This window comes from Emericellopsis cladophorae, assembly GCF_022114955.1.
Source record: "Emericellopsis cladophorae strain MUM 19.33 chromosome Unknown NODE_51_length_166314_cov_118_033994, whole genome shotgun sequence".
Lineage (NCBI taxonomy): Eukaryota > Fungi > Ascomycota > Sordariomycetes > Hypocreales > Bionectriaceae > Emericellopsis > Emericellopsis cladophorae.
Window position 1 is genome coordinate 122 of NW_026250976.1, and position 23,800 is coordinate 23,921.

At 56.6% G+C, this 23,800-nt stretch overlaps 11 protein-coding genes across 11 annotated transcripts; 5 read left to right on the top strand and 6 right to left on the bottom strand.

Moving 5' to 3' along the window:
• Positions 1-420: 420 nt before the first annotated feature.
• J7T54_000292 (uncharacterized protein) lies at positions 421-3,881 on the top strand (the record flags this gene model as incomplete). Its single annotated transcript, XM_051508881.1, has 6 exons — positions 421-592; positions 651-1,310; positions 2,037-2,438; positions 2,506-2,560; positions 2,615-2,923; positions 2,996-3,881. The coding sequence occupies 6 exons, from the start codon at positions 421-423 to the stop codon at positions 3,879-3,881; spliced, it is 2,484 nt and encodes an 827-aa protein (XP_051360002.1).
• A 248-nt stretch (positions 3,882-4,129) lies between these two features.
• Positions 4,130-5,832, bottom strand: J7T54_000293 (TAP-like protein-domain-containing protein; the record flags this gene model as incomplete). Its single annotated transcript, XM_051508882.1, has 7 exons — positions 4,130-4,151; positions 4,215-4,529; positions 4,636-4,776; positions 4,832-4,942; positions 4,998-5,215; positions 5,261-5,352; positions 5,412-5,832. 7 exons carry the CDS (start codon positions 5,830-5,832, stop codon positions 4,130-4,132), a joined length of 1,320 nt encoding a protein of 439 aa, XP_051360003.1.
• Positions 5,833-7,002: 1,170 nt separating this feature from the next.
• Positions 7,003-7,607, top strand: J7T54_000294 (uncharacterized protein; the record flags this gene model as incomplete). Its single annotated transcript, XM_051508883.1, has 2 exons — positions 7,003-7,119; positions 7,185-7,607. 2 exons carry the CDS (start codon positions 7,003-7,005, stop codon positions 7,605-7,607), a joined length of 540 nt encoding a protein of 179 aa, XP_051360004.1.
• A 193-nt stretch (positions 7,608-7,800) lies between these two features.
• Positions 7,801-8,727, bottom strand: J7T54_000295 (uncharacterized protein; the record flags this gene model as incomplete). Its single annotated transcript, XM_051508884.1, has 1 exon — positions 7,801-8,727. One exon carries the CDS (start codon positions 8,725-8,727, stop codon positions 7,801-7,803), a length of 927 nt encoding a protein of 308 aa, XP_051360005.1.
• Positions 8,728-9,032: 305 nt separating this feature from the next.
• On the bottom strand, positions 9,033-10,220 carry J7T54_000296 (Versiconal hemiacetal acetate reductase-like protein; the record flags this gene model as incomplete). The annotated part of the gene is made up of 3 exons (XM_051508886.1): positions 9,033-9,766; positions 9,826-10,003; positions 10,059-10,220. The coding sequence occupies 3 exons, from the start codon at positions 10,218-10,220 to the stop codon at positions 9,033-9,035; spliced, it is 1,074 nt and encodes a 357-aa protein (XP_051360006.1).
• A 429-nt stretch (positions 10,221-10,649) lies between these two features.
• Positions 10,650-12,356, top strand: J7T54_000297 (uncharacterized protein; the record flags this gene model as incomplete). Its single annotated transcript, XM_051508887.1, has 4 exons — positions 10,650-10,690; positions 10,763-11,301; positions 11,352-12,025; positions 12,078-12,356. 4 exons carry the CDS (start codon positions 10,650-10,652, stop codon positions 12,354-12,356), a joined length of 1,533 nt encoding a protein of 510 aa, XP_051360007.1.
• Positions 12,357-12,674: 318 nt separating this feature from the next.
• On the bottom strand, positions 12,675-15,369 carry J7T54_000298 (uncharacterized protein; the record flags this gene model as incomplete). The annotated part of the gene is made up of 2 exons (XM_051508888.1): positions 12,675-14,920; positions 14,979-15,369. The coding sequence occupies 2 exons, from the start codon at positions 15,367-15,369 to the stop codon at positions 12,675-12,677; spliced, it is 2,637 nt and encodes an 878-aa protein (XP_051360008.1).
• A 629-nt stretch (positions 15,370-15,998) lies between these two features.
• J7T54_000299 (putative iron-sulfur cluster assembly accessory protein Isa2) lies at positions 15,999-16,599 on the top strand (the record flags this gene model as incomplete). Its single annotated transcript, XM_051508889.1, has 2 exons — positions 15,999-16,184; positions 16,237-16,599. The coding sequence occupies 2 exons, from the start codon at positions 15,999-16,001 to the stop codon at positions 16,597-16,599; spliced, it is 549 nt and encodes a 182-aa protein (XP_051360009.1).
• Positions 16,600-16,854: 255 nt separating this feature from the next.
• On the bottom strand, positions 16,855-18,343 carry J7T54_000300 (large subunit ribosomal protein L7e; the record flags this gene model as incomplete). Its single annotated transcript, XM_051508890.1, has 3 exons — positions 16,855-17,481; positions 17,668-17,779; positions 18,333-18,343. 3 exons carry the CDS (start codon positions 18,341-18,343, stop codon positions 16,855-16,857), a joined length of 750 nt encoding a protein of 249 aa, XP_051360010.1.
• A 412-nt stretch (positions 18,344-18,755) lies between these two features.
• Positions 18,756-19,349, top strand: J7T54_000301 (uncharacterized protein; the record flags this gene model as incomplete). The annotated part of the gene is made up of 3 exons (XM_051508891.1): positions 18,756-18,895; positions 18,984-19,144; positions 19,198-19,349. The coding sequence occupies 3 exons, from the start codon at positions 18,756-18,758 to the stop codon at positions 19,347-19,349; spliced, it is 453 nt and encodes a 150-aa protein (XP_051360011.1).
• Positions 19,350-19,794: 445 nt separating this feature from the next.
• Positions 19,795-23,247, bottom strand: J7T54_000302 (DNA repair protein-like protein; the record flags this gene model as incomplete). The annotated part of the gene is made up of 1 exon (XM_051508892.1): positions 19,795-23,247. One exon carries the CDS (start codon positions 23,245-23,247, stop codon positions 19,795-19,797), a length of 3,453 nt encoding a protein of 1,150 aa, XP_051360012.1.
• Positions 23,248-23,800: the final 553 nt, after the last annotated feature.

Sequence of the window (23,800 nt, forward strand, 5' to 3'; positions counted from 1 at the left end):
TGACCTGCGTCCCGGACGATCATTGCATGGACGCGCACACTGTGACAAACTGTGTACACTGATCGGTGAGCTGCTTGCTATCAAGATTACGTAGAACCAACCCCACGACTACATGCCATCATCGTGAGAGTGACGCTTGGTCAACCAAATGTCAGGCTATAGGAGCGCAATCCGGACGTATGTCCACGATCATCAAATGTCAGAGCCCTTTGTGTGGCAATCCTTCCACCACGACGAGTGTATATATTGAATCCATCAACAGACCAGCAACAGCGTACACTATCGTCTCTGCCTCCCCCCCCTTGTCTTTCAAAGCATCCAACACTACAGACCCCGAAGACTCCAGGTTACATCTCGATTCTCCACGCACGCACACACATACACATACACGCACGCACACACACATACACACACAGCACAATGGGCTCCAAAATTGACTCCATGACCGCCAACGCCCTACCAGAGGAGGCCAAAGTCGGTGCGAAACGCTTCGCCGACTTTGATCTTGGCGGCAAGATATTCATCGTCACAGGCGGCGCCCAAGGCCTTGGTCTGGCATTGGCCGAAGGACTCGTCGAAGCGGGAGGGAGAGGTGAGCCAGAACAGACCTCTGACAACATGAAGCGACTGACAAGAATCGTTCTCCACAGTATACTGCCTCGACATGGCCCCGCCCCCCGTCGAAGGGTGGGACGAAGCCCTGTCACGCGTCCAGCCCGAGTTCGGTGGCTCCCTCGTGTACCGTCAGATCGACATTGGCGACACGGACAAGCTCGAGCACCTCATTGACTCGATAGCGCGAGAGCACCAGGGACTGCATGGCGTCCTCGCGGCCGCCGCCTTCCAGCAGGTCACCCCGGCCGTCGAGTACACGGCCAAGGACGCCAACGCCATGATGAACATCAACTACACCGGCGTCCTCATGACGGCCACCATCGCCGCCCGCAAGATGACGGAGTACAGGTGTCGCGGGAGCATCTGCATCATCGCCAGCATGTCGGGCCTCGTCGCCAACAAGGGCCTCATCTCGCCCGTCTACAACTGCTCCAAGGCCGCCCTCATCCAGCTCGCGCGCAGCCTCGCCATGGAGTGGACGCCGATTCGGGAGGATGGCACGGGCGGCATCAGGGTGAACTGCATCAGCCCCGGGTACATCATGACGCCTATGATCAAGGAGCAGATGGAGGAGAAGCCCGAGCTGGTGGAGAGTTGGGCGCGCGACAACATGATGGGCCGGTTAGCCACGACGAGCGAGTTCAAGGGGGCTGCTCTGTTCTTGTTGAGCAACGCCAGCTCCTTCGTGACGGGCAGTAACATTGTAGTAGACGGTGGGCATACTGCGTGGTAGCTTGGGGGAGCAACTGGAGTTTAGCGTTTGCATTCATACTTTGTAATATGGAATTTTGATAAGCTTAAACAGTTCTGAGTCAAGTCAAGTCAACTGCATGTCGTAGCGCATATTTTCCACTACGGTAACGATGGACGTACGTAAGGTAGGCAGGCAAATGTACATGCGGACGACTGAATGAACCAAAGGCTCCGGCCGATGTCCGGGTCAGAGCCGGTATTTGTGGGTCCGGTCCGGAGCGACCTCCGGGCACAGTCGCTCCCTTAATCATGGCCCGAACATCCTCGCATTATTTGACGCGAGTCTTCCCCGTCCATGCTATATAGACCCTAGCTATAGATGCATGTCATCGGCACCCTTATACATCCCTATTAGGTCCTTGAATATGCCGTCTACGCAAGGGATCGGCAGCGTCCGAGACTCCGAATGTGCTCTGAAGCGGTCCTATGGGAAGCACGCCAGTGATGCGGAATACGACGTTGCCAACGGCAGATGCTCGTCGATCCGGGGAAGAGCCCTTTTTCCGCGGAGGTCGTCTACGTATGCCTACAGCCATTCCAAGTTGGGGTGTCACATGGTCTGATGGATGAGTGTGGCCAAGTATAAAGAAGCCCAAGCCGCGCCTGTATCGGTTATTCTCCTCACCGACCCCGATCCTGAATGTTCACTTCCTTAAACCTCTCATTAGTCCCCCGCGCCCTCACCATGTCTATACCCCCCAGACTCGCTCTCCTCGCCGCTGCCGTGCCGGCCGTCTACGGCGCAACGGTCAAGTCGCCCACACCCCCCATGGGATGGAACAGCTACAATCACTACAACTGCCAACCCAACGAGGCCATCATCAAGCAGAACGCCCAGGGCCTCGTCGACCTGGGCTTCCGCGATCTCGGTTACACCATCGTCACCGTGGACTGCGGCTGGGCCGCCACCACACGCGACGAGCAGGACAGGCTGCAGTGGGACAAGGAGACGTTCCCCTCGGGCCCCGAGGCACTGGGCGACTTTATCCACAGCCTGGAACTCCAGTTTGGCCTGTACTCTGGTGCTGGGTACCGGATGTGCGGGCTTCCCGACACACCTGCGTCTCTCGGTAGAGTGCCATGATCATGGCCCGCCCTGTGAAACAGACCCATCATCACTGACATCAAACCTCGCAGGATACGAACAAGTCGATGCCCAGACATTCGCAGACTGGGGGGGCGACACACTAAAGTACGTATTTTTCATGTAGTACTTCCCCTCGGATCCATCCCCTGACACTCCCAGATATGACAACTGCTATTCCACCTCGCCCACAGAGATGGTCGACGTCACGTCCCCCGCGTCCCAGAGCCCGGACCGCTTCATCACAATGGCAGAGGCCCTCAACCAGACCGACCGCCCCATCCAGTACTTCCTCTGTCAGTGGGGCATCGGCCAGAACGTCCCGGACTGGACCGCGCCCCTCGGCAACAGCTGGCGGATGAGCAACGACATCTTCAACGCCTGGCGCGCCCTCTGGCGCATCGTCAACCAGGCCGTCCCCCACGTCCAGCACACTGGACCAGGCGCCTTTGCCGACCTCGACATGCTCATGTAAGTTAGCCCATCCATCCCGTGATGGGAGAGCTCATGCTCGGCGAATTGCCTTCTCACCTCCTTCTGCAGCATCGGCCTGAATGCACTGTCCGTCGAGGAGGAGCACTTTCATTTTGGCTTCTGGTCCATGCTCAAGTCCCCCCTCATCATCGGCGGCGTCCTGGTCGAGGCGGAGATACCCGCATCCTCCCTCGAGGTCATGCGCAACGAGGAGGTCATCGCCATCAACCAGGATCCCCTCGCCAAAGCCGCCGCGCTCGTCATCCGCTACACCGAGGAGGAGTGGGACGTCTGGGCTGGCCCCCTCTCCGACGACCGCATGGTGCTCGGCATCGCCAACTGGAAGAACGAGACGCAAAACGTCGAGGTGGACTTGAGTCTCGTCGGCGTGGGCTCGGCTGCCTCGCGCGACGTGTGGGCTCACGAGAATGGGTCCATTGCGGGCGTGCAGGTTCTTGAGCTCAAGCCGCACGAGTTGCGTCTCCTGGTGCTGAGTGAAATTGAGACCACCCAGAAGCCCTCGGCAGCCGCATACTACTCGGTGGAGGATGCTACTCTTGGCGGCCAGGCGGCCCTCGTCGACTGCGGTGCTGATGAGTGTCTGCCCAACCATGTGAAAGTCGGCTCCATCACCGCCGACGCCAACGTCACTTTTGAGGGCGTTTCTTCTGCGCACGACGGTGAAGTCTTTGTCGGCATTGACTTTATCAACTACGAGTACACACATACCATTGGTGACTGGGCCACCAACACGCGCAACATGTCGGTCGCCGTCAACGACAACGAGGCCAAGCGCTGGGCGTTCCCTCTCGCGGGCGGCGACTGGTACGAGACGGGCCGCCTGATGGTGGCCCTGGACGGCTTTGTCGCTGGGGACGAGAACACTGTTGTCTTTAGTGGCTTTGACGACGGTCACTGGGCCCCGGACCTGGTAGGCATGGAGGTCTTTGAATAATGCACTAGAGGGGAAGATCAGCGCAGATTAGCATTAACATTGTGGCCATGGACCTATCTGCTCTCTTTCGCAATCGCCCCAGGTCAAGTCAATATTTGCTCCGTCCAGGATTACAACTCAAGCTCCCAGGATCTCTTCCCATCCAGTGAGACCCGACAGGAGCGGCACAGTGATATCGCATACGGCACCCTTCTCAGGGGCCGTACCGTTCGCAAAGTATGTCGCAATATGTTGTACGGTGCAGGGGCTCACTTGGGCCCAGATGGTGTGCTACACCACAGTCAGTCTCGCAATGCTCAATCACACTTGGACACTCTTGGGCAAGAGACGTACGCCATAGCCACCTTGCTGCACCACCAGAAAAGCATTCTCAAAAGTCTCCGACACATTGTTTGCGCAGATCGCGTAGGCAGGTAGTCTGCGGCATCGGCAAAGTATCCCGCGGCATGGCGGGCGTCGAGGACGGACTCAAACTCGCTGCGGTTGGCAGCATGCGTCAGTACGTCGCTGCACTTGATACCATCGCGCGCGTTGCTGTCAGGGGCGGCAGCGCTCTTCAGGGCATTGAATCGCCCAGCGCCGGCGGAAAGAATCTCAGTGATCAGGGCGAGATTGCGCTGCTGAACAGCAAACAGCTGCATGGCCAGGCTAGTACAGATTTGAGTCAATGAAAAACTTGCCAAAGCTATAGTCAAGCACGATACCACCCAGAGGACTACCGGGTGTCGGAATCGCCAAGGGGTCAGTGCGTAACCCCTCGAGCATTTTGAAGATACCTTGCTTCACCTCGTCGGCCGTTTGATTCATGGCCAATGAGCACTTATCGGGGTTCTCGGCGCAGCCTACGCAAAACCCACTGAATGTATCGTCTATGCTGGTGAATGTCTCGCTCTCACTGCACGCGAGGTCAGCTGCCGCTGACTGAGAGGAGTTGATGATGGCATACTCACTTGTTGCGGTAGTATAGAGTGGGGTTGACGACGCCGTCCAAGACCATCTTGTCGATCTTGTCCGGAAACATGTCGGCGACCGTAGCACCCAACAGGACCCGTAGGAGGGGGCTGGATGATGGTTCGACTCAGTCAGGTTCACAACACGATCCGGCCTTGGTGGCACATACCCCAGTAACGGAGAAAGCCGTCATCCTCGAGAACGTCAACCACACCCATCAGATCGCGGGCCGCAAAGGCTGTTCCGATGAGTGTCCCGTTCTCTGCCTGCATCGAGGCGCAATTGTCCACAAAGAGTTGGGACTGCACCCAGATATTGGCCGGAGCGGTGTCATAAGCCGATGCAGCTAGGGGGAGCCCGGCGTAGGTGGATGACGCCGTGTCCTGATAGCATGAGAAGGTCAAGGTACTGTTACTACCTCTAGGAACGATATTGACAATGTCGTAGTTGTTGTTGGTGGTGCTGTACATATCAGTGTTGGTGGTTTGCTCTTGTCGATACGTCATCTCCGATGGGCAGCCTACAATTAAAGCCTAGAAGCGAGAGCCACAAGGTCTTCAATGCCGGAAGCACCAGGACCTCCAGCATTGAAGAAGATGCTGCCTTTGCTGGGCACCTTGGGGGTCGGAGCGCGCACAATCTCCAGAGCCAAGGTTGCGCCAGAGCCTTCGTCGGTATAGTCAAGAGGGACATCGAGCGAGCCGCATTGCAGGCTCGAGTTGCCAGGGATCAATGGATCGTGGCATTTTCCCCAGGTGATACCGGAAGAATTGGCGTTGTTTTGTCGAGACTTGAGGTCGAGTGGCGTTGCCAGTGCCGGGCTGGCAGTGCGAGAAGATGTGAAGAGCGCACGGTCAGGTCGGAGGACGCCAATGGAAATGAATGAGGAAGGAGTGTACGTCTGCTCTTTCCTAAGACCAGGCACGGAGATCTGAGGGAAGCTGCGTCCACCAAGACAGAAGGCACATCTGGCCACCAGCCTGGAGCGTCGAGCGGCCATCTTATATGCCATACTCTGAAGACGGTAACCTCCTCACTGTGGGCCAGTCTCGAACCGTGCCGCGTACACACATGGCTTCAGCATGTTGGGCTTAGCAGTGCAAACTCTTGGATCGTCGAGGATAGCTCAGCTCGGCAGCATTGAGGCTCCCAAAGTTCAAACTCCCACACGTCGTAGGTAGCGTTCCACAGTTGCTGCTCGTTCCCAGCAGCCTCTAACTGGGCAGCCTATTCTCACCTAGCCTGCATCGCTATTGATAGATTACTTTTGAGTAAACTGCACTTCGCATTCCGGTCCCGCCTCCAGTCACCAAGGATTCTTATGCTGACCTAGGCCCCGCTGGACCTTCATTTTGGGCAATCGAAAAGAAGCCTGGAGAGGATATTTCTCAGTCAGCCAGAGCGCGAAGCGGAGGCGCAGCAAGTTCGTTGGGTCTCGACGGTGCACTGCAGTCTTTCGTCAGCCCAACGGGAGCGAGGTGGAATCTGTTCTCTGATTTAGAACGGGGGATAGCAGACAGGAATATCGAGTCCTTCAGATTGAACTACCAAGCTGGTACACACAAAGTGCAGTCCTGACTCCTGATGAGAAGACCTCTTTCGGGTAGTCGTGCATGGCTATGTGGCGTGGAAGTCGCGGTGGACCACTCGCAACGAACGATACCCTCTGTTTTAGTTAGACTCGGACTTGCACAAGCAATTTGTGTAATTTGCTGAACCCAATCAAGACTCAAGCTTCGCGCTATGGGAATTTATTGTTCTCCAACCTAGGCCTCTGCGCTGACCTACCCTGGATGGTGTGAACGACCAAGTTCGCCCCTCCCCCATCGGCAATGGATCTTACGCCTAGCGAGCCAATCAGCAATTCTCTGTTTCATTAGGAACCCGCGCGGCAGCCCGAAATGGAATGATGAATGGAGACTGGAAAACATTGAATGAGAACGGGGAGCTTCATAAGCACTTACAAACCCCAGCCTCTACGCAGTATCTGGCCATTTGCGCAATTTGAACACCTAGACAGATGAAATACCTTGCGCGCCGTTGCAGACCTGCCTTGTGTGCCATCACGCCGTTGACCCCCCTTCGAAATTCGACGCCTGCTTGTCTACTAGCATCGCGACGTGCTTCATCCAGCGCAGGCGCACCGACAGCCCAGTCTCCTATACGCAAAATGTCAACAAACGACAGCAAGTCGGCAGCGTCGCCCGCGGCCGAGAAGAAACTCCCGCCGCTATCAGATCATGACTTTCGAATCTACAACAACATGGCCGACCACATGGACCTCTTCGTAAGCCGCCGCCCCCCTCACTCACTTCGTCATCATGCACTGACACTTGCTTGACCTATCCCCAGCACAACAACTTCCGTCAGTCATGGAACCTCCTCTGGCAAGCATGCTGCAATAACAAGCGCCCTCGGAATCTCACCCTCAAACAATTCCTCGATGAAGGCCTGCGCTTCATCCAACATCTCACCGTGCACCACAACATTGAGGAGCAGCACATCTTCCCGGTGCTGGCCAAGAAGATGCCCGAGTTCCGAGGTGACCTACAGGCACAGCACAAGCTGATCCACGCCGGCATGGACAGGATGGCCGACTACCTCCGGGGCTGCAAGACGGGCGAGTACGAGTTTGAGCTGAGCGGGCTCAAGGCGCGGATGGAGACGTGGGGCGACGTCCTGTGGACGCATCTGGATGATGAGGTCAGGACTCTCGGGGCCGAGAACATGAGAAAGTACTGGACCAAGGAGGAAATGGTGCGTATGCCCATGTAGATAGATAATGCACATGATGATAGAGAATTGCCTGGATCGGTGGCCTGTCTATATGCGTTGCACCACACCATACACGTACTCTTCGCCAAAAATGGAGCGCTTGCTATCTATCCAACCGTGCTCTTTCCCATATCCTGCAATGCTTCGTCTCCAGAAAACCCAGGTCCCGAGGACACGCCCCCTGGCCACGCCTCTATTTGTTCGCAGCCCAAAGCTCCCGCATCTGCGACTGCGCCGGGTGAAACGCCAGGGCGCTCACGGCGAAATCGCTGAGGAACCCGCCAGGGATGCTAAAGTGCACCGTGACCGGCGACCAGGCCAGGTTCCTGAAAAACTCCCTCTTCCAGCCCTCGGACCACGCTTGGTCTTTCTCGGTGAGCCGCCCTCCGGCCGCCGAGACCTTGCGCTGCCTCTCCACCACCAGCCGTGCCAGCTCCATCGCCACATAGAGCGCCCACGACCGCACGCTCCACATGATGAGCTTGCCCTGCGTCGCGGGGGAGAAGCCCAGGATCTTCTTGCTCGAGAGGTATGTAATGTTCTCCGTGGCTTGGAACGAGATGAGAGATGTGATCTGCGCCGCGGCGACAATAAAGTCAAATGTGCGCTCGGCAGAGTTCTCTCCCTCCTGTTTCTTCGCCCGCGCGGATAGGACAAGCTTCTTGACCGAGAAGTACAGGCCCAGCAGACCCCAGAGTCGGCCAAAGGTTCGCACCTCGGTCAGCACGGCGACCGCGGCCCTCAGTCGCGCCGCGAGCTTGAGCGCGAGCCCGACAAACGGGTTCGCAAACGGTGCCTCTTTTGCAAAGTTGACGGCTTGCGAGGGCGGGAGCTGGAGCGCGAGAGCGACGAGTTTACTCGCCGACGAGCGGATGGCGGCGCGGGAGCCGGTTTCGAGGACATTGGCCGACAATCGTAATCCATATGTGAGGAAGAACAAGACGACATCGGCGCCGGATCGTGTCGACGTGCATCGGTAGAGGCGGGTCAGAAAGGCGTCTGTGGAAGAGAGGATTGTCTGGCAGCGGGTCGGAGCTGGCGAAGCGACATGGACCCCGTCGACAGAGGGGGCCGCCGAAGAGGACGGCGGCTGCTCTGGTGAGGGCTTTTCTGATGACATGGTGGCTGTCGTTTGGGTCTGTAGAGGTGCTGGATGAGGCCAAAGGAAGGAGAGGTTCTGCACAGGTCCGTGAAGGACCGTGGGATTTGGAGAGAAGGTTGAGACGTGCACTGGAGTCGCATGGCGCAGTTATCCGTTACTATCACGGGGGATTAGCGCCGCGGGAGGATTCTCCACAACTGCCTCCCTCGTTGGACCGATTGCCGAGGTACAAAGAGGCAGGAACGACACGTCTTGAGTGGGAATATCATAACTAGTTAGTTAACTTATCCGAGACATGAATTGCATACCCTATACCCCACCCTCTACATATGCCCATCTATCTTCTTCGGCTCGTACAGCTCCTCCAAGTACTCTTCCTCCTCGGGCGTCAGGGTCTTGCCCTTGGCGGTGATGGCTTGCTCTATCCTGTCGACGCTGCTGAACCCAATAATAGGAGCCGACACGCGGCTGTTGATCCACGCCAGCGCGACGTGCGCCATCGGCCAGTTCCTCTTCTCGGCAATCTCCACGACACGCGCAATGATCTTCTGATCGAGCGCAGACTGGCCCGCCTTGCCCTTCTCCTCCTTGGCGCTGCGCTGGGTGCTACGAAAGTCCTCTGGCTTGCGGGCGAGATGGCCTCGGCACAGCGGGGCCCAGGGGATCAGGCCGACGCCCGTGTCGTTGCAGAAGCGGTTCATCTCGCGCTCCTCCTCGCGGTACAGGAGGTTGTAGTGGTTCTGCATGCTGATGAACTGCGTCCAGCCGTTCTTCTCGGCGACAAACTGCAGGCGCGCAAACTGGGTGGCCCACATGCTCGAGGCGCCAATGTAGCGGACCTTGCCGGACTGGACAAGGTCGTGGAGCGCCTTCATGGTCTCCTCCGGGGGCGTCGACTTGTCGAAGCGGTGGATCTGCAAGAGGTCGATGTACGGCGTGTCCAGGCGGCGGAGCGAGGCCTCGACCTGGTTGAAGATGGCGGCGCGCGAGAGACCAAAGTTGTTCTGATACTCCTTGCAGGCCTCAAAGGCATTCCGGAGGGCAAAGTGGCGGGTTTCTAGAAGCTCATTGATCAGTCTTGGTTCGAGTGCACCAGCTGAGAAAGGGCGGGCGTACCGGGCTCCTCGCCGACACCCCAGTGGCACTTGGTCATAACCACCACCTTTTCGCGAGGAATGTTGTATTTCTTGATGGCCTTGCCAACGATCTCTTCGGAAACACCGTTGGAGTACACATTGGCCGTGTCCCATGTGTTCAAGCCGCAGTCGTAGGCAGCCTTGAGCAGAGGCAGGGCCTGTTTCTGTTACCAAAGTGCTTTCGTGACATGTGTAAGAAATGGCACTGCTCACCTCATCCTCTTCAATGACCCATTCAAGCGTTCGACGGTCACCAAAGCTCATACATCCAAAGATGGGGTTGGAGATGCGCAGGCCAGATTGGCCGAGCTGACGGTATTCGACCTTGGTGTTGTCCAGTGCCTCCTGTAGGCCTTGGGGGATGTTCTTGGACATTGTCACTGTGGATTCAAATAAGCTGATGGTACAACCAATACAGAGCGCACTCGACCTCGAGAGCTATGGGAACAGTTCAGTGGACGACGCCCCAGACAGCGCTTATACTTATATCCTTACGCTGTAGGGTAATGTGGATGAGGGGAACGGCGGGGTATGAAGACACCCGCATGTCATTGTCGTGGAGCCTCAGGTCCGTCTACGTAGAGGGGACTGTGCTGGATAAAGCTGCCCGGTGGTGTCTGATTGGTGCAGAATTGAGTGCCTCGATCGCCTCGCATCGTTCATATTCCCGGGAGTGTGAAGGGCCGTCGGATGTATGTGGCGCGATACGGCCGACCACAACGCGGAGATCATCAGGGCCCTCAAATCACCGTCTAGTCGTCGAACTCCAAACTCGTCGCATGTAGCCACCCAATCAACAAAGAGATGGTGCAGCAGTCTCAAGGAGGTGAGATTGGCATGTCGAAGTGAGCCAACACTGAAAGACACAAATCAGCAAGTGACTGGCATCGGCCTGTTGTTGACGCAGAAAAATCTAGATCCTCGTCACCACCACCATCGAATGATCACCACGCAGCAGCCTCAGGACCTGCCGACCATGACCCGTCCTCCGACCTCCTTGCGCCAGCCTCGCAGCCCGTGCCATGGCCATTGGCGTTGAGGCTGTACACGTCGCACTTTCTGTCCATGTGGAACTCGCGCCTCTTTGAATTCGGCGCCGTCCTCTTCCTGGCCGACATCTTCCCAGGCACCCTCCTGCCAATGTCCGTGTACGCCTTGGTGCGAGGGTTTGCCGCCGTCCTGTTTGCGCAGACGGTGGGATCGTGGGTCGACAAAGGTAATCGACTCCATGTCGTGAGGGCCTCCATCATCGGGCAGCGTGCCTCCGTCATCGCCAGCTGCCTCGTGCTCTGGGCGATGGAGACGAGGAATCTCGGTGAAAAGGCAAAGACGGGCCTGTTTGGCGTGTCCGTCATCCTGGCCTGTGTCGAAAAGCTCATGGCGGTGATGAACACGGTGGCTGTCGAGAGAGACTGGGTCGTCGTCATGACCGAGGGTAACACGTACGCCCGACGACGTGAGTGCTGACGACCGTCAAAATTTCATCTTGAACTGACAGCAGTGCAGAGCTCAATGCTCGCATGAGGCGCATTGATCTCATATGCAAGCTGGTCGGCCCACTGGTCATCTCAAACGTGGCCATTGCATCGACAGTCATTGCCATCTACACCACTCTCGCCATGAGTGCCGTCTCCGTGCCCATCGAGTACATCTGCATCGAGCAGGTCTTCCGCTTCTTTCCGGCCCTTGCACAGCGCAACATCCCACTGGAGAGCAACGAGGAGCCACGTTCGCTCTGGAAGCGCCTGACGTACCGCGTGCTGCCCATCTCCTCTCTGCCCTTCTATTTCCGCCACCCGGCCTTCATACCATCCTTCAGTCTCGCGCTACTCTATCTCACCGTGCTCTCGTTCTCCGGCCAGATGATCACATGGCTGCTGGCCGTCGGCTACACAACAACCTATGTCGGCGTGGCCCGAACTGTGAGCACCGTCCTCGAGCTTTCTGCTACGTGGATCGCGCCGCGCCTGAGCAAGAAGATTGGCGCCGTGCGGACTGGGATATGGAGTCTTTCCTGGCAGATGATCACGTTGACGGCGGGCGTCGCCTGGTACTACGCCGACTTCTTCAGCACGGGCAAGCCGCACCTGATCGCGGCCACCGGGTTGACACTCTTTGTGGCACTGAGCCGCATCGGTCTCTGGGGGTTTGATCTCAGCGCGCAACTGATTGTACAAGATGTTCGTCTAGCTTCCCCGCCCTCTCCCGAGATCGCACACTGACAATGCCCAGGAGGTAGAAGAATCTCACCGAGGCACGTTTTCGACAGTCGAGGCAGCCTTCCAGAACCTGGCGGAAATGACATCGTACGCATTGACCATTGCATTCTCTCGTCCGGACCAGTTCCAGTGGCCCATCCTGCCAAGCGTAGCCGCCGTGTATGTAGCTGGTGGTCTGTATTCGTGGTTCGTCCGCAAGAGAAGGGGCCATCTTCTGCACTTGTCGTGTATCACGGGCGAGAAGGGATCTTCCCGGCCTGAGAGCGTGGAGCTTGGGCATAGAGCAGCGTGAAGAACCTGGCAAGCGGAAGGGTATGATTTCAGTCACCGCGACATCACAGGGGACCTGGTGAACTTGGAATATCTTATTTGATAATACTTTGCCTCATAATCCTGAGTATGAGGACTGACCCAGCGAGGCGCCCTCTTGCGCTGACCTCGTCCCTTTTTGGTAGCCTCATGAATGAACAAACAAGCATTTCCTGACCATGCATCATCATCATCGGAAACATACAAAGGAAAGCGGTGGGAAATGACGAGAAAATGGGGTGCATGCGACGCCGCCGCCCGGCCTCGGGCTTCAAACAAACAAGTCCGTCCGTCCCCCTTTCTAACCCCGGACAGCAGCACCCAATGCTCCGCCCGTGAACTGTGTCCCACCAGCTTGGCGCTGTGTGTTACCGCCGCCACGGCCACCGCCTCCGCGCCCCCGTGCACCGCCGCGACCGCCGCCTCGGCCTCGCCCAGGCCTGTCAAAGGCATTTGACGAGCCTTGTGTGCGTTGCTCCAGCGTGCGCTCGTTGGTCTCGATGAGCGAGCTGGCCTTGTCGGAGAGGGTGAGCGCCAGCGACTGCAGACGGCTGAGCTCGACGCCCTTGCGGAAGATGACGTTGGAGGTGACCTGGTCCAGCGAGGCAGAGAGCTCCTCGTGGCTGATCATCTTGCTGATAATGGCAGACACCTTGGTGGGCTCCAGTTCGAACATGGTGCCGAGTGTCTCGACCGACAGCGTGTCGTAAAAGGGAGCGTAGGTGAACAGGTACGTCCGGAGACCCTCCTCCTGGATCTGCTTGGACAGCATGGTCTTGATGTCCTCCGTGTTCGCCATCAGGTCCCAGATCTTGATGTTGTGGATGAACGTGGTCGACTTCTTCCACTCGCCGGCGGCAAGCGCCTTGGACGCCTGCATCACGTGGTCGCGCGTGTTCTCAGGAGGCCCAGTGAAGATCTGGCGCTCGTGGTACTCCAACATGCGGCGGTAGGTCTTGCTGATGACACGCTTCTTGACGTCGGGCGACGAGCCGGTCTGGGCGAGGAGGGGGATCTCGAGCAGCATGCTGCAGGCGAGGTACACACACTCGAGTAGCTCCAGGTTGATGTGCATGTGGAAGGGGAGCTGGCGTGATTTCTCCAGCCTCTCTTGCTCGGGCGAAACCTGGTTGAAGCGCTGCATCATCACACCCTGTGCCAGCAGCTCCTTTTGCCGGCCACTGCCGCAGATCTCCTGCAGAGTGTTCTGGGCATCGTATACCAGGCCCTTGCGGAAGGCACAGAGTCCAACCTGGACGAGTGTGCGGTTATAGAGGATTTGCGACTGCACGTCGAAGTTGGGGATGTTCTCCTGGAGATGGGACATGAGCATCATGTCGCGAGCCTTGTAGTACTCGTTGTGGAGGGCGAGGAAGTAGACCTGGCACAGCATAGCGCGGGCACGGATAATGCCATCGCTGTGGATGAACAGGTAGTTGCAGAGCGTGCCCACCAGGTTGGTGGCGTCGGCGGACGCCGCACGACCGGTGATATCGGACTCGACATCACTGCCGACAGCCTTCCAGCAATTGTCCTCAAAGACCTTGATGACCTGGGCAGGCTTGAAGTACACGTGCTCGAGACGGCGCATCACAATGCGGTTCACAGTGTCCTGAGACACATCCAGATCCTCTTCCTTGCGCAGGGACTCGGTGTAGAGGAGTCCTCGGAAAATGATGTTGTATAGGGAGCCCTCGTCTTGCAGGCGTTCAATGTACTCCGAGGTGTGAGGGTCGATGCTCTGCAGCGAGCGGCCCAGCTCATCGTCCAGACGCTCCACAAAGGACACGAGGCTGCCGGCAACCTTGATGTGCTTTTCACCAGGCTGCAGTACGGGCACCTTCTCGTCGTCTTCCCACTCCTCGGCGTTCTCAACAACCACATACTCCTTGTTCTGCTCGAGGATGTTGAACAGAGTAGAGAGTTCCTTTTCAGCAGATTTCCAATGCTCCACGGGCATGGCGCCTGATGAGCCAGAGGCAAGATCGAAGCGCGAGGATATCAAGGTCAAGAGAACGCGGATCTGCTGGTATGGCGTGTTGGCCGTGGCGTGCAGTTTCTCCAGCACTCCAATCTGCTCGGATCGGTCCGTGTTCTTCTTGCCGCGCGTGTCCAGGATCGCACGCAGGTGCTTGAGGATACTCTCAGGGGTGTACTTGACAGTACGGCCACCCTGGGTGACCTCTGTGAAACCTTCCATGTCCTCCTCGGTGGGCTGGGCGATGGGGTCGGATGACTTGGGGATCTTGACCTTGGTAGGGGCCGGCGCGGGCGCCTCCTCCTCGGACGACTCCATAAAGTCATCCTTGTCCGCCCGGTATGCGTCAATGTCCTTCTGGTAGCTCTTGTTGGTCTTCTTGATCTTCTGCTTCATGGCGTTGAGGGCGCGCGCCTGCGTGGCGTTCATCTTCTTGGGCGTGACCTTGGCTTTCGCAAGAGCCTCGTTCATGAAATCCTCGAGCTCAGCAATGGTGCGGATCCATGTCTTGGGTGCCTTGCCCCTGGGTCCTTGCAAACGCTCTACTTGTCGGCTGAGCTTGTCAAATTCTACACAAAAGGTTGTTAGTCGCCTGGTCCAACCCTCGTGATACCGGCCAAGTCGTACCTGCGGAAATCAAAGTCCAGTCTCCATTCTTCTGGCCGTTCTCAATCTGCTTGATCGAGGCATCCAGCTCCTCTGCACGCTTGTCCTTGGCGCTTTTGACGGCTGAGCGTTTGTCGTCGTCGCTGTCTTCACTCTCGGAACTAGCGTCCTTCAAGAAATAGCCGGCGCCTCCCTTTCCAGCATCATCGTCGGAGTCGGATTCCTCCTCAGATTCCTCCTCGCTCTCGTCCGAGTCGTCATCTGAGTCGTCGTTCCCAGCGAGGAACTTGTTCTGCGGCTTCTTCACCTGCTGCTCGTCGTCGGAAGACTCTTCGGAGCCGTTGATGGACACCTCATCGCCGGAGTCGCTCTCGCTGGAGCTCTCCTCTCCACCGCGAAAGAACTTAGACATCTTGGGCGGCTTATATGGCGGACGTTTCGGCAGACGCGTTCGGTGGTACTTGACTTTCAGCGCTCGTCAGGTCAATATTTGGGCCGAAGCGATTACTCGGAGGGGTGCTCGACCGTGGTTTGCCTTGTTCGGTGCGGCGGGGTTGACTCACAGCAACAATCTCGTGAAAAATGCTGATTTTTGGTGGGCAAGTGGGGGCCACCTCCTGGGGCTTCTTGTGGCAGATACAGTACGTACCTGCGCCGGGCGCCAGCGGGTCACTGTCTACGGGCGTACGTTTTTCCGGGCTTCTGACTACCCTGTAGCAAGACGGGCTCTGCTTATGCCATAATGATTGAGGCGGCTCCGAGCGGCATTCCGAAAATCGAACCGCCGCCCGGGAATTCAACGGGACGAATCGCACGCAGCCAAAACAGCCCATTTCTCAGCAACAACATTCTGACTCGGTTCAACAATCAAACCAACACAAGCAAGCAACAGCCATGGCGTCAATACGCTGCGCACATGTCTCTTCAACAGCAAATTCTTTCCTGAGGATCGCTAGTCGCGAGTATTCGTCCGCAGCAACTCGACCGACGCCTGGATCTGCCCCTCTCGATTTCCTCATCCCACGATGCGCTTCCAAGCCAATGTCGCCACGAGGCACAACGGCCCAGGGAGCCCCAACACTACGAGGATGCACTTTCATGGCGCCCATGGGCATTAGGTACTTCTCTGCGTCCCCCGCCAGAAAGGCCACAGTTTGTGTGCGGAATCCTCTGAAGGATGAAGATGGCAACGACATGATCCTCGAGATTACACCACGGGCAGCAAAGGTCAGTTACGTTCACCTCGTTCAAAGTACATTATGCTTACAGAGAACAATAGCGCCTGTCCACGATCATGACCAAAGATGCCAACCCTGACCTTGGCCTCCGCATACAAGTCGAGTCAGGCGGCTGCCACGGCTTCCAGTATGTCATGAGCTTGGTGACGATCCCACCGCCAGAAGACCCGAAACGAACCGAGGTGGTGCGGGAGGACGACACGATATTCCAGTTTGCCGAGGATGGCACTGCGCCGGCGCCAGAAGCCCCAAGAATCATCCTGGACGAGCCATCACTGGATTTGCTGAAGGGCAGCAAGGTGGACTTCACCCAAGAGTTGATCGGAGCGCAGTTCAAGATCGTGGACAACCCTCTTGCAACGTCCAGCTGCGGCTGCGGCACAAGCTTCGACATTAAGGCATAGATACTCAGACTGTACACATATCACCGGCATTAATTATCAACCTATAAAAGCCATTGTACTTGGGGATTACGCAAGCGATGGTGCATCACAATGAAGAACAAGGGACTAGTCACGTAGATGGTAGCTCAGTGTCATTCATCATGGAATCAATTCCAACCTAGGTATTGTCCCTGTTAACGCCGAGCAACCATGCCAAACCCAATTTTTTCAAGGACCAATCCGTGTCATCATGTGGTTAGAAGTAGAAGCAAGAGCCTAGTTCATCTGGCGGATGAGACGGTTGATGGCCTCCTCGCGGTTGCCAAGGTCACCACCCTCGATGAAGTGCTTGAACTTGCGGGGACGGAAGCCACCGTTGGGGTTGCTGAGCTTGAAGGGCCAGAGGAAGTTGGAGGCCTGCTTGAAGTTGGGGCCGACGGTGTAGATCTCGTGGATGAGATCCTCCATGCAGACAATGCCGTACTGGCCGAGGTTCTCCTCGATGATGGCGTTGTCGGTCAGGGCGACGCGCTGCTTGTTGACCTTTCCGTAGCCGCGCTTGTAGATGAGCTCCTTCACGGACTTGAGGTTGGGGTAGCCGTAGGCGATCCAGGGCTCGACAACCTTGAGCATCTCTGTGGTGGCCTTGGTGACCTTGATGAAGACACCGTTGTTGATCTGAAGGAGACGCAGGAGCTGGAGGATCTTGCGGGGCTTGGGGGCAATCTTGTTGATACCCTTGATGCGGACCACGAAGATCAGGCGGGCCTCAGCAGGGACGTAGGCAGAGTCATCCGTGCGGGCAGCGCGGGAAAGGCGGATCTTCTCACGCTCCGCATCGCGATACTCCTTAACATACTTCTCAGCACGCTGGAAGATGACTTGGCGCTTCTCCTTGGAGCCCTGATGAAGCTGTTAGCTCTAGTTCGCCACACGCTGATGCAGTTGGCGATATGAATGTGTGCGAGGTGTTGTGTCAGACCCGAAAGAAGGTTAACTTTCAACAGCATTGACGTGTAGTCTAGTTGAAGAAATGTGTTGTGCATCATGTTGCTGTTAGGGAGGCAAGACTGTGAGGGGAGTACGTACGGCCTTCTTCTTCTCCTGGGCGGCGGTGCGCTCCGCGCGGGCCTTCTCCTGAGACTTGCGCTTCTTGAGAAGGGTCTCAGGGACCATGATCTGGTCGTTGGTGGGGACGGTACTGTGGCAAGAGATTAGTCTATAGTCCAGCATACGGCCTCTTTGTTTGAAGAGGGTCGTATGGAGTAGAGCGCCGGTTGCGAGAATTGCAGCTAGGACATTCTGGCGTTGGCTAACTCGAGATGGATTTGATCGATGAGACCACGGTTGGGAGGGCACATGTTTCTATGCGCGGTCCAGACGTTTGCTCTCAATCGACAACACCCCGAATGAGAATTCAGGAAAGATGGAAGGCTGATGACGACAGTCCATGGTGTTTTCAACCATGAACACGCAATCGCCGACGATACATTTGAGAGAGAAGATTGCTCTTCATCTCCAACACCTCAGAAGACCATCTCCCTACCGTCAAGCTATATTGCAAGCAGGCACAGATAGAGGGAGGTATCCGAGAAGGGTATCGAGCTGGCGGTCAAGACCTTTTCGAGGTTCAATGACTGTTTCGCCCAGCGAAGAGGACCACGATAATCTGCGAGGGAGGGATTCGTAACCGGCAAAGCTCAATCCATGACCGTCGACACAACAATGGCTCCGTTCAACGAGTGGTAACATACGTGGAAGACATGTTGGCGACGTTCGGCTGGGCGAAAGATTGTCGGGTTAGTACAAGGAGTTGTCGGTCGCTTGGAGAAGGGAAGGGGAAAAGATTCACCACAAGAGGCTCGTGAGGAAAAGCGGTCGTGGTGGACTTTTTGCGCAAGTGGTGGGTCCAGCTCCACCAATCCCGTGGCGGCCACTCAAATTTCCAGCACCTTAGGGTAGGGCTTCATTCCCCCACCACCAATTGCCAGGCCAAATCTGTGCCACAAGTCTTTGTGCTGGGAAATATTCTGCCGCGCCCCACCGCCCGCGGGCTCGCAGCCCACCTTCCCACCGGACCAATTTGGCAGGCATCACGAAACCCCCGGCCTTCGAATTTCCCTTTTCCCTTCGCAAGCCCAACGTCCCACGAGAAACCAGACGCCCAGCTCATTAAAATGCCTCCCAAGAAGCCCGCCCGTGCTCCCCAGGAGAACATCTCCCTGGGCCCCTCTGCCCGCGATGGCGAGCTCGTCTTTGGCGTTGCCCGTATTTTCGCGTCGTTCAACGACACCTTCGTTCACGTCACCGATCTCACGTTCGTCACACCCCTTCCCCGACAGACGGAGTTGAGAGAGAGAGAGAGAGAGAGAGAGAAGCTCGGGAGCTAATCAAGTTGATCACAGTGGACGCGAGACCATCACCCGTGTCACTGGTGGCATGAAGGTCAAGGCCGACCGTGACGAGTCCTCCCCTTACGCTGCCATGTTGGCTGCCCAGGACGTCGCCGCCCGCTGCAAGGAGCTCGGCATCAACGCTCTGCATATCAAGATTCGCGCCACCGGAGGTACGTGTCTTCGTGGGACTCGGCCAGCGACCAATGGCTAACAAAGACGACAGGTAACAGCACCAAGACTCCCGGCCCCGGTGCCCAGTCCGCTCTCCGTGCCCTCGCCCGTGCCGGCATGAAGATTGGCCGCATCGAGGACGTCACTCCTACTCCCTCCGACTCTACCCGCAGAAAGGGTGGTCGCCGTGGTCGTCGTTTGTGAGCGATCGGCTGCCGGTTGGGAAAGAAAATGGTTGGAGGAACGGCAGCAGCACTCTTGTGTGCTGGTCAGGGTGGACTTATCGCTATCTGGTTTCTCTTGTGGCGTTGAGAACAAACGCGGAGAACGGCTTTATCGCCTGGTCTCCATTCTACCTCGCCGCGTCATCACGATGCTGGTGGGCTGTAGACAGTTATGAATTCGCCCGTTGAAGGCCCATGAAACGACATTTCCTCCCCTGCCTGGCTCTTGGGTGCCCCGTGATGATCATGATTTCACGTCTTCATTCATACGCACGCTTCTCAATTTGCGACATGTCAAATATTAGCAATGTATTTGTGTGACGAAGGTTTTAGCGCAGAATCTGATGATCCTGTATCCGTAAAGTACCCCAAGTCTAACGCCGCGCTCTAGAATGCATATGCAAAAGAAAATGACCGTGGCCTCCCTATTTGAGGCCTGGTCTCAATGACCACAAAGACCTCCCGTAGCTTCCACGCTGTGAGATCTCTGCGCAAGTCTCGAGGGCTTTTCTAAACTCGGCATTCTGCTTCTCTGTCTTGCAGTACTGGCCGAAATGATCCACCAGCATCTTCGTCACGGCCTTGCCGCCCTGGCGGTTGATGAACTCCTTGATCAGGGGAACGAAGTCTTTAGCCTTCAAATTCTGGTTGGCACCGTTGCCGTTGAAGCCCAGGCCTTGGCGCTCAGCGATATTGCTCATCACGCCCGCTGAACTAGGCCCTCCTCTCCTCCTGTTCGCTGGTCGTTGCCCAACTTCCCCCGTCCAGGTGAGCTGGCCGATGGGTACCCTGTCAGCCTCGCGACTCGCGCGCTGCAAATGAGCCGCCGCTGAGCGGCTCTCGTCTTTTGCGGCTTGACGGAGATCTTTGATGTCGGGAGCGACGCCCTTGCCGCTGACAATGGTCTCATGGTCGTATGCGCTGCCCACAGTGCGTGCGAAGATGCCTTCCAGCATCCGCTTCTCGTCGTGGACAGATTTGGTCTCTCTGAACTCTTCCACGGTGGCAACTCCATTCATCTTGTCGAGTGCCTCCTTCTCATGGTCCTGGTCCTGGTCCGCTGCGGTCTTGCCTTCGCCAGCGTGCGAGCCCTTGGTTGGCTGCTCCGTGGAACTCTGGAGGTCGATCTCGGCGCCCTGGAAATGAACACCCCGTTGACCCGGAGCTGCATCACCGGGTGTAAAGCTGAAAAGATCGTACAGGTCAGACAAGTCATACGAGCTGCGCTGTTTGGGATCTTTCAGGACTTTGTTGGTCATGAACTGCTTGAAGATCTGGCGGTGGTAGATCTTCTCCTCAATGGTGCCCTCGGTCATGAGGCGATAGATCTTGACGGGTTTCGTCTGACCAAGACGCCAGGCGCGCTCGCGAGCTTGAAGATCCGTGGAAGGGTTCCAGTCGGGGTCAAAGATGATGATGCGATCGGCGCCCGTCAAGTTCGTTCCCAGGCCACCTGTGCGTGTAGTCATGAGGAAGACGTGGATTTCTGGGGTTTCGTTGAACTTGTCAATCATGTCCTGGCGCTGGTCGATGGGTGTGTCTCCATCCATGCGCACATAACTTATGCCACATTCGCGAATGCACTTTTCAATAATATCAAGCATCTGCTTGCCTTGGGAGAAGAGGAGCGTTTTATGCCCATTGGGGATCATGACCTTTGTTAAGAGGTCTTTGGTGAGCTGCAACTTAGCAGACATCCGGGGACTGCCGTAATCGTAGCCATGCTTGCCGCTCTTGCTCTTGTCTAGAAGGTCTGGGTGGTTGCAAATCTTGCGCAGAATGTCGATGCCGTAGAGTGACTGACGTCGTTTATCGAGAATGGCCGAGACCTCGTCCGACTTGAGGAATTCTTCGTACGCCTTTCGCTGTCCATCCGAGAGCTTGCAGAACAGCACTTGTTCAGTCTTTGGCGGTAGGTCGGCGGCGACGTCAATCTTCAGTCGTTGCAGCAAGTATTTGCTAATGGAGTCTTTGAGGATCTCAGCCCGCTGCTCAGCTTGCACGACTTGGAAATTGGAGGCATTCGCGTAGCCGCCTTGCTTGATGGGGATTTCAAACTGCTCTCGGAATTCCATCAAATTCCCGAGACGCATCGGTGAAATGAAATCGAACAGTGACCAGAGCTCGGTTAAGTTATTCTGCACGGGTGTGCCGGAAAGGATGATGCGATTCCGGGTGTAGAGCTGCTTGCAGGTGATGGTGATCTCAGCGTTTGGGTTGCGAATCTTGTGACCTTCGTCGAGAACCGTATACTCCCACTCGACGCTCTGTAGCTCGTCTGCATAGGTCTGCAAGCCCGTATACGTTGTGACAAGAACATGACCCTTTTCAACGACGCTGTTAACGATTCTTCGGACAGCTTTCGCACTGGCTCCCATTCTAGAGCCCTTCTTCATGGTGTCCAGATCAAAGTCATCCTCACGCTCAGGATTCATCATCCCACTGCCGGAGGAGTGCAGAATGGAAACTCGGAGAGGCGGCCACCAACGATGGAACTCGGTAACCCACTGCCGTAGCAGGGTCGCAGGCGCTGCAATGAGGACAGGCCTTTTCATCTTCTTGCTGTAGTGCAGTGCCGCGATCAGTGCTATCAGCTGGACTGTCTTGCCGAGGCCCATCTCGTCGCCAATGATACCACCAACCTGCTGCTTGTAGAGCTCAACGAGCCATTGCACGCCGGTGCGTTGGTAGCCAAAGAGTGTAGAGTAGATGTCGCCGGGCAGTTTGATCCTGTCATCAATAATGTGATCAGGTTTATCAGGGGCTGGCTTGAACCACTCCCTCTCTCCGGGATCGCTCTCGTAACCTTCCTGCTCTGTTCCCTGACGTCTTGACCGTCGCGCCTGGCTGCGTCTGGTGACCCAATCCTTGAGTCGCTTCTGGTAGATTGATTCGTTTCCGTCGTCCAGCCTGCTGAGATCCACCACGTTTGCACCTCGGGCTTTTGCCGTGGCTTTTGTCTTGCGCTTCTGCTCCCGAACCAGATCATCCTCGTTGCCTTGCTGCCATATGCCGACATGGGCATCAGCATCGGACGATTCAGCATCACTTGGCACGAATTCGGCAGTCGGACTCGAGTCTGGATCTTGTCTTTGCTTTTTCCTCGGACGCATGCCAAACTCATTCTGGGCAAACGTCGTTGTGTCGTCCGGCTTTCTCTTCTCTCGGGTAGCGTCCTCTGCAAACCCTGGTCGGCGCAGTTGCACGTGTGAGACCGGTCCTTCGTCATCTCCCTCATCTAGATCGTTGGTCGCAGCGTCGTCTTCGGCATCCAAGATCGCGCCGGCCAAATTGCCCTCCATTCCGACGGGGCGTGGTCCGCCCACATTCGCAAAAGGTGTGATCTTTCCAGTTCGCACCAAGAAGTCGCGCTTGCTCTCTCCTGGGTGTCTCTGCGATTTCCCGCCTTGCTCTTCGACGGCGACTTCTTCGTTGCGCTTCTTCATGCGCGATTCGAAGTCGGCAATGTCACTGTCGAGTTGCCGGATCTCAGTTTCCAGATCGTCGATGACTGGTTGTATTTGTCGAGTCTTGTAGGGATTGTTGACCCATTTCCTGAGCTCTATCTTCTCTTTGTCTAGTTTGTTTTGCACCCGCTGGCGGGTTGCTTTGAGCTTGTCGATGCGGTTCTGGTCCTTCTTGTCCTCCTGCTCGGCCAAAGCTGCGTTGGCTTGCGCGGTGATATCGCGCTCCAAGTCGTCTTGGTCCCTGACGGTGCCAGCCAGGTCCCGCAAAGCGTCGTCCTCGTTCATGCCAGCTACCTGAGGCGTGGTTGCTGCGTCTTCGGGTTTGGACTCTTCCCGAGCCAGCTTGGCGATTCTCGAGGTGATATCGCCCTGGCCCTCGCCAGACTCTGTCTTCTCATTATTGGAGGCCATGGCGACTTCGAGAAGCGTTCTTTATGCGATCGAACTCGCGGTTGTCATCAAGAAGCAGCGCAGCAAAAAGTGAGTATCAATCTGCTTTTCTACCGCATAATCCCCCCCCAACGTCGTTCAAGTCGCGACCGCCCTTTGTTGGGTGTGGAAGCGATGAACGTTGGTGGATGTCGACCGTGAATTTGCAAGTGTAAGTGAAAAAGGCTGACGGTGATGGTTGATCAATGATGACGCATCGGGCGATTTGCAGGGAGAAGCCAAAAGAGGCAACGCTCGCTGCACAAGTCTTTGCATAAGCCTGGTGCCTGGTGGCCGGCAGAAGGGCTTCGGTGATTGGCTCCGGCCCGTGTGCATAACTTGTGCATCTTCATCACCCACGTACGTACAAACGAAGGCGGCACTTGAACGACAACTGAACAAACTTGAGCACAGGCGTCTAACTTTCTGAAGGAGTAGAACACCTCTGACACAGAGGTCTCCAATGTCTCTCTCTGTCGCTCTCGTCTTGAGTAGACCTCGCCCCGGGATGCTGACAACAAGGAGCTCTGTGTCT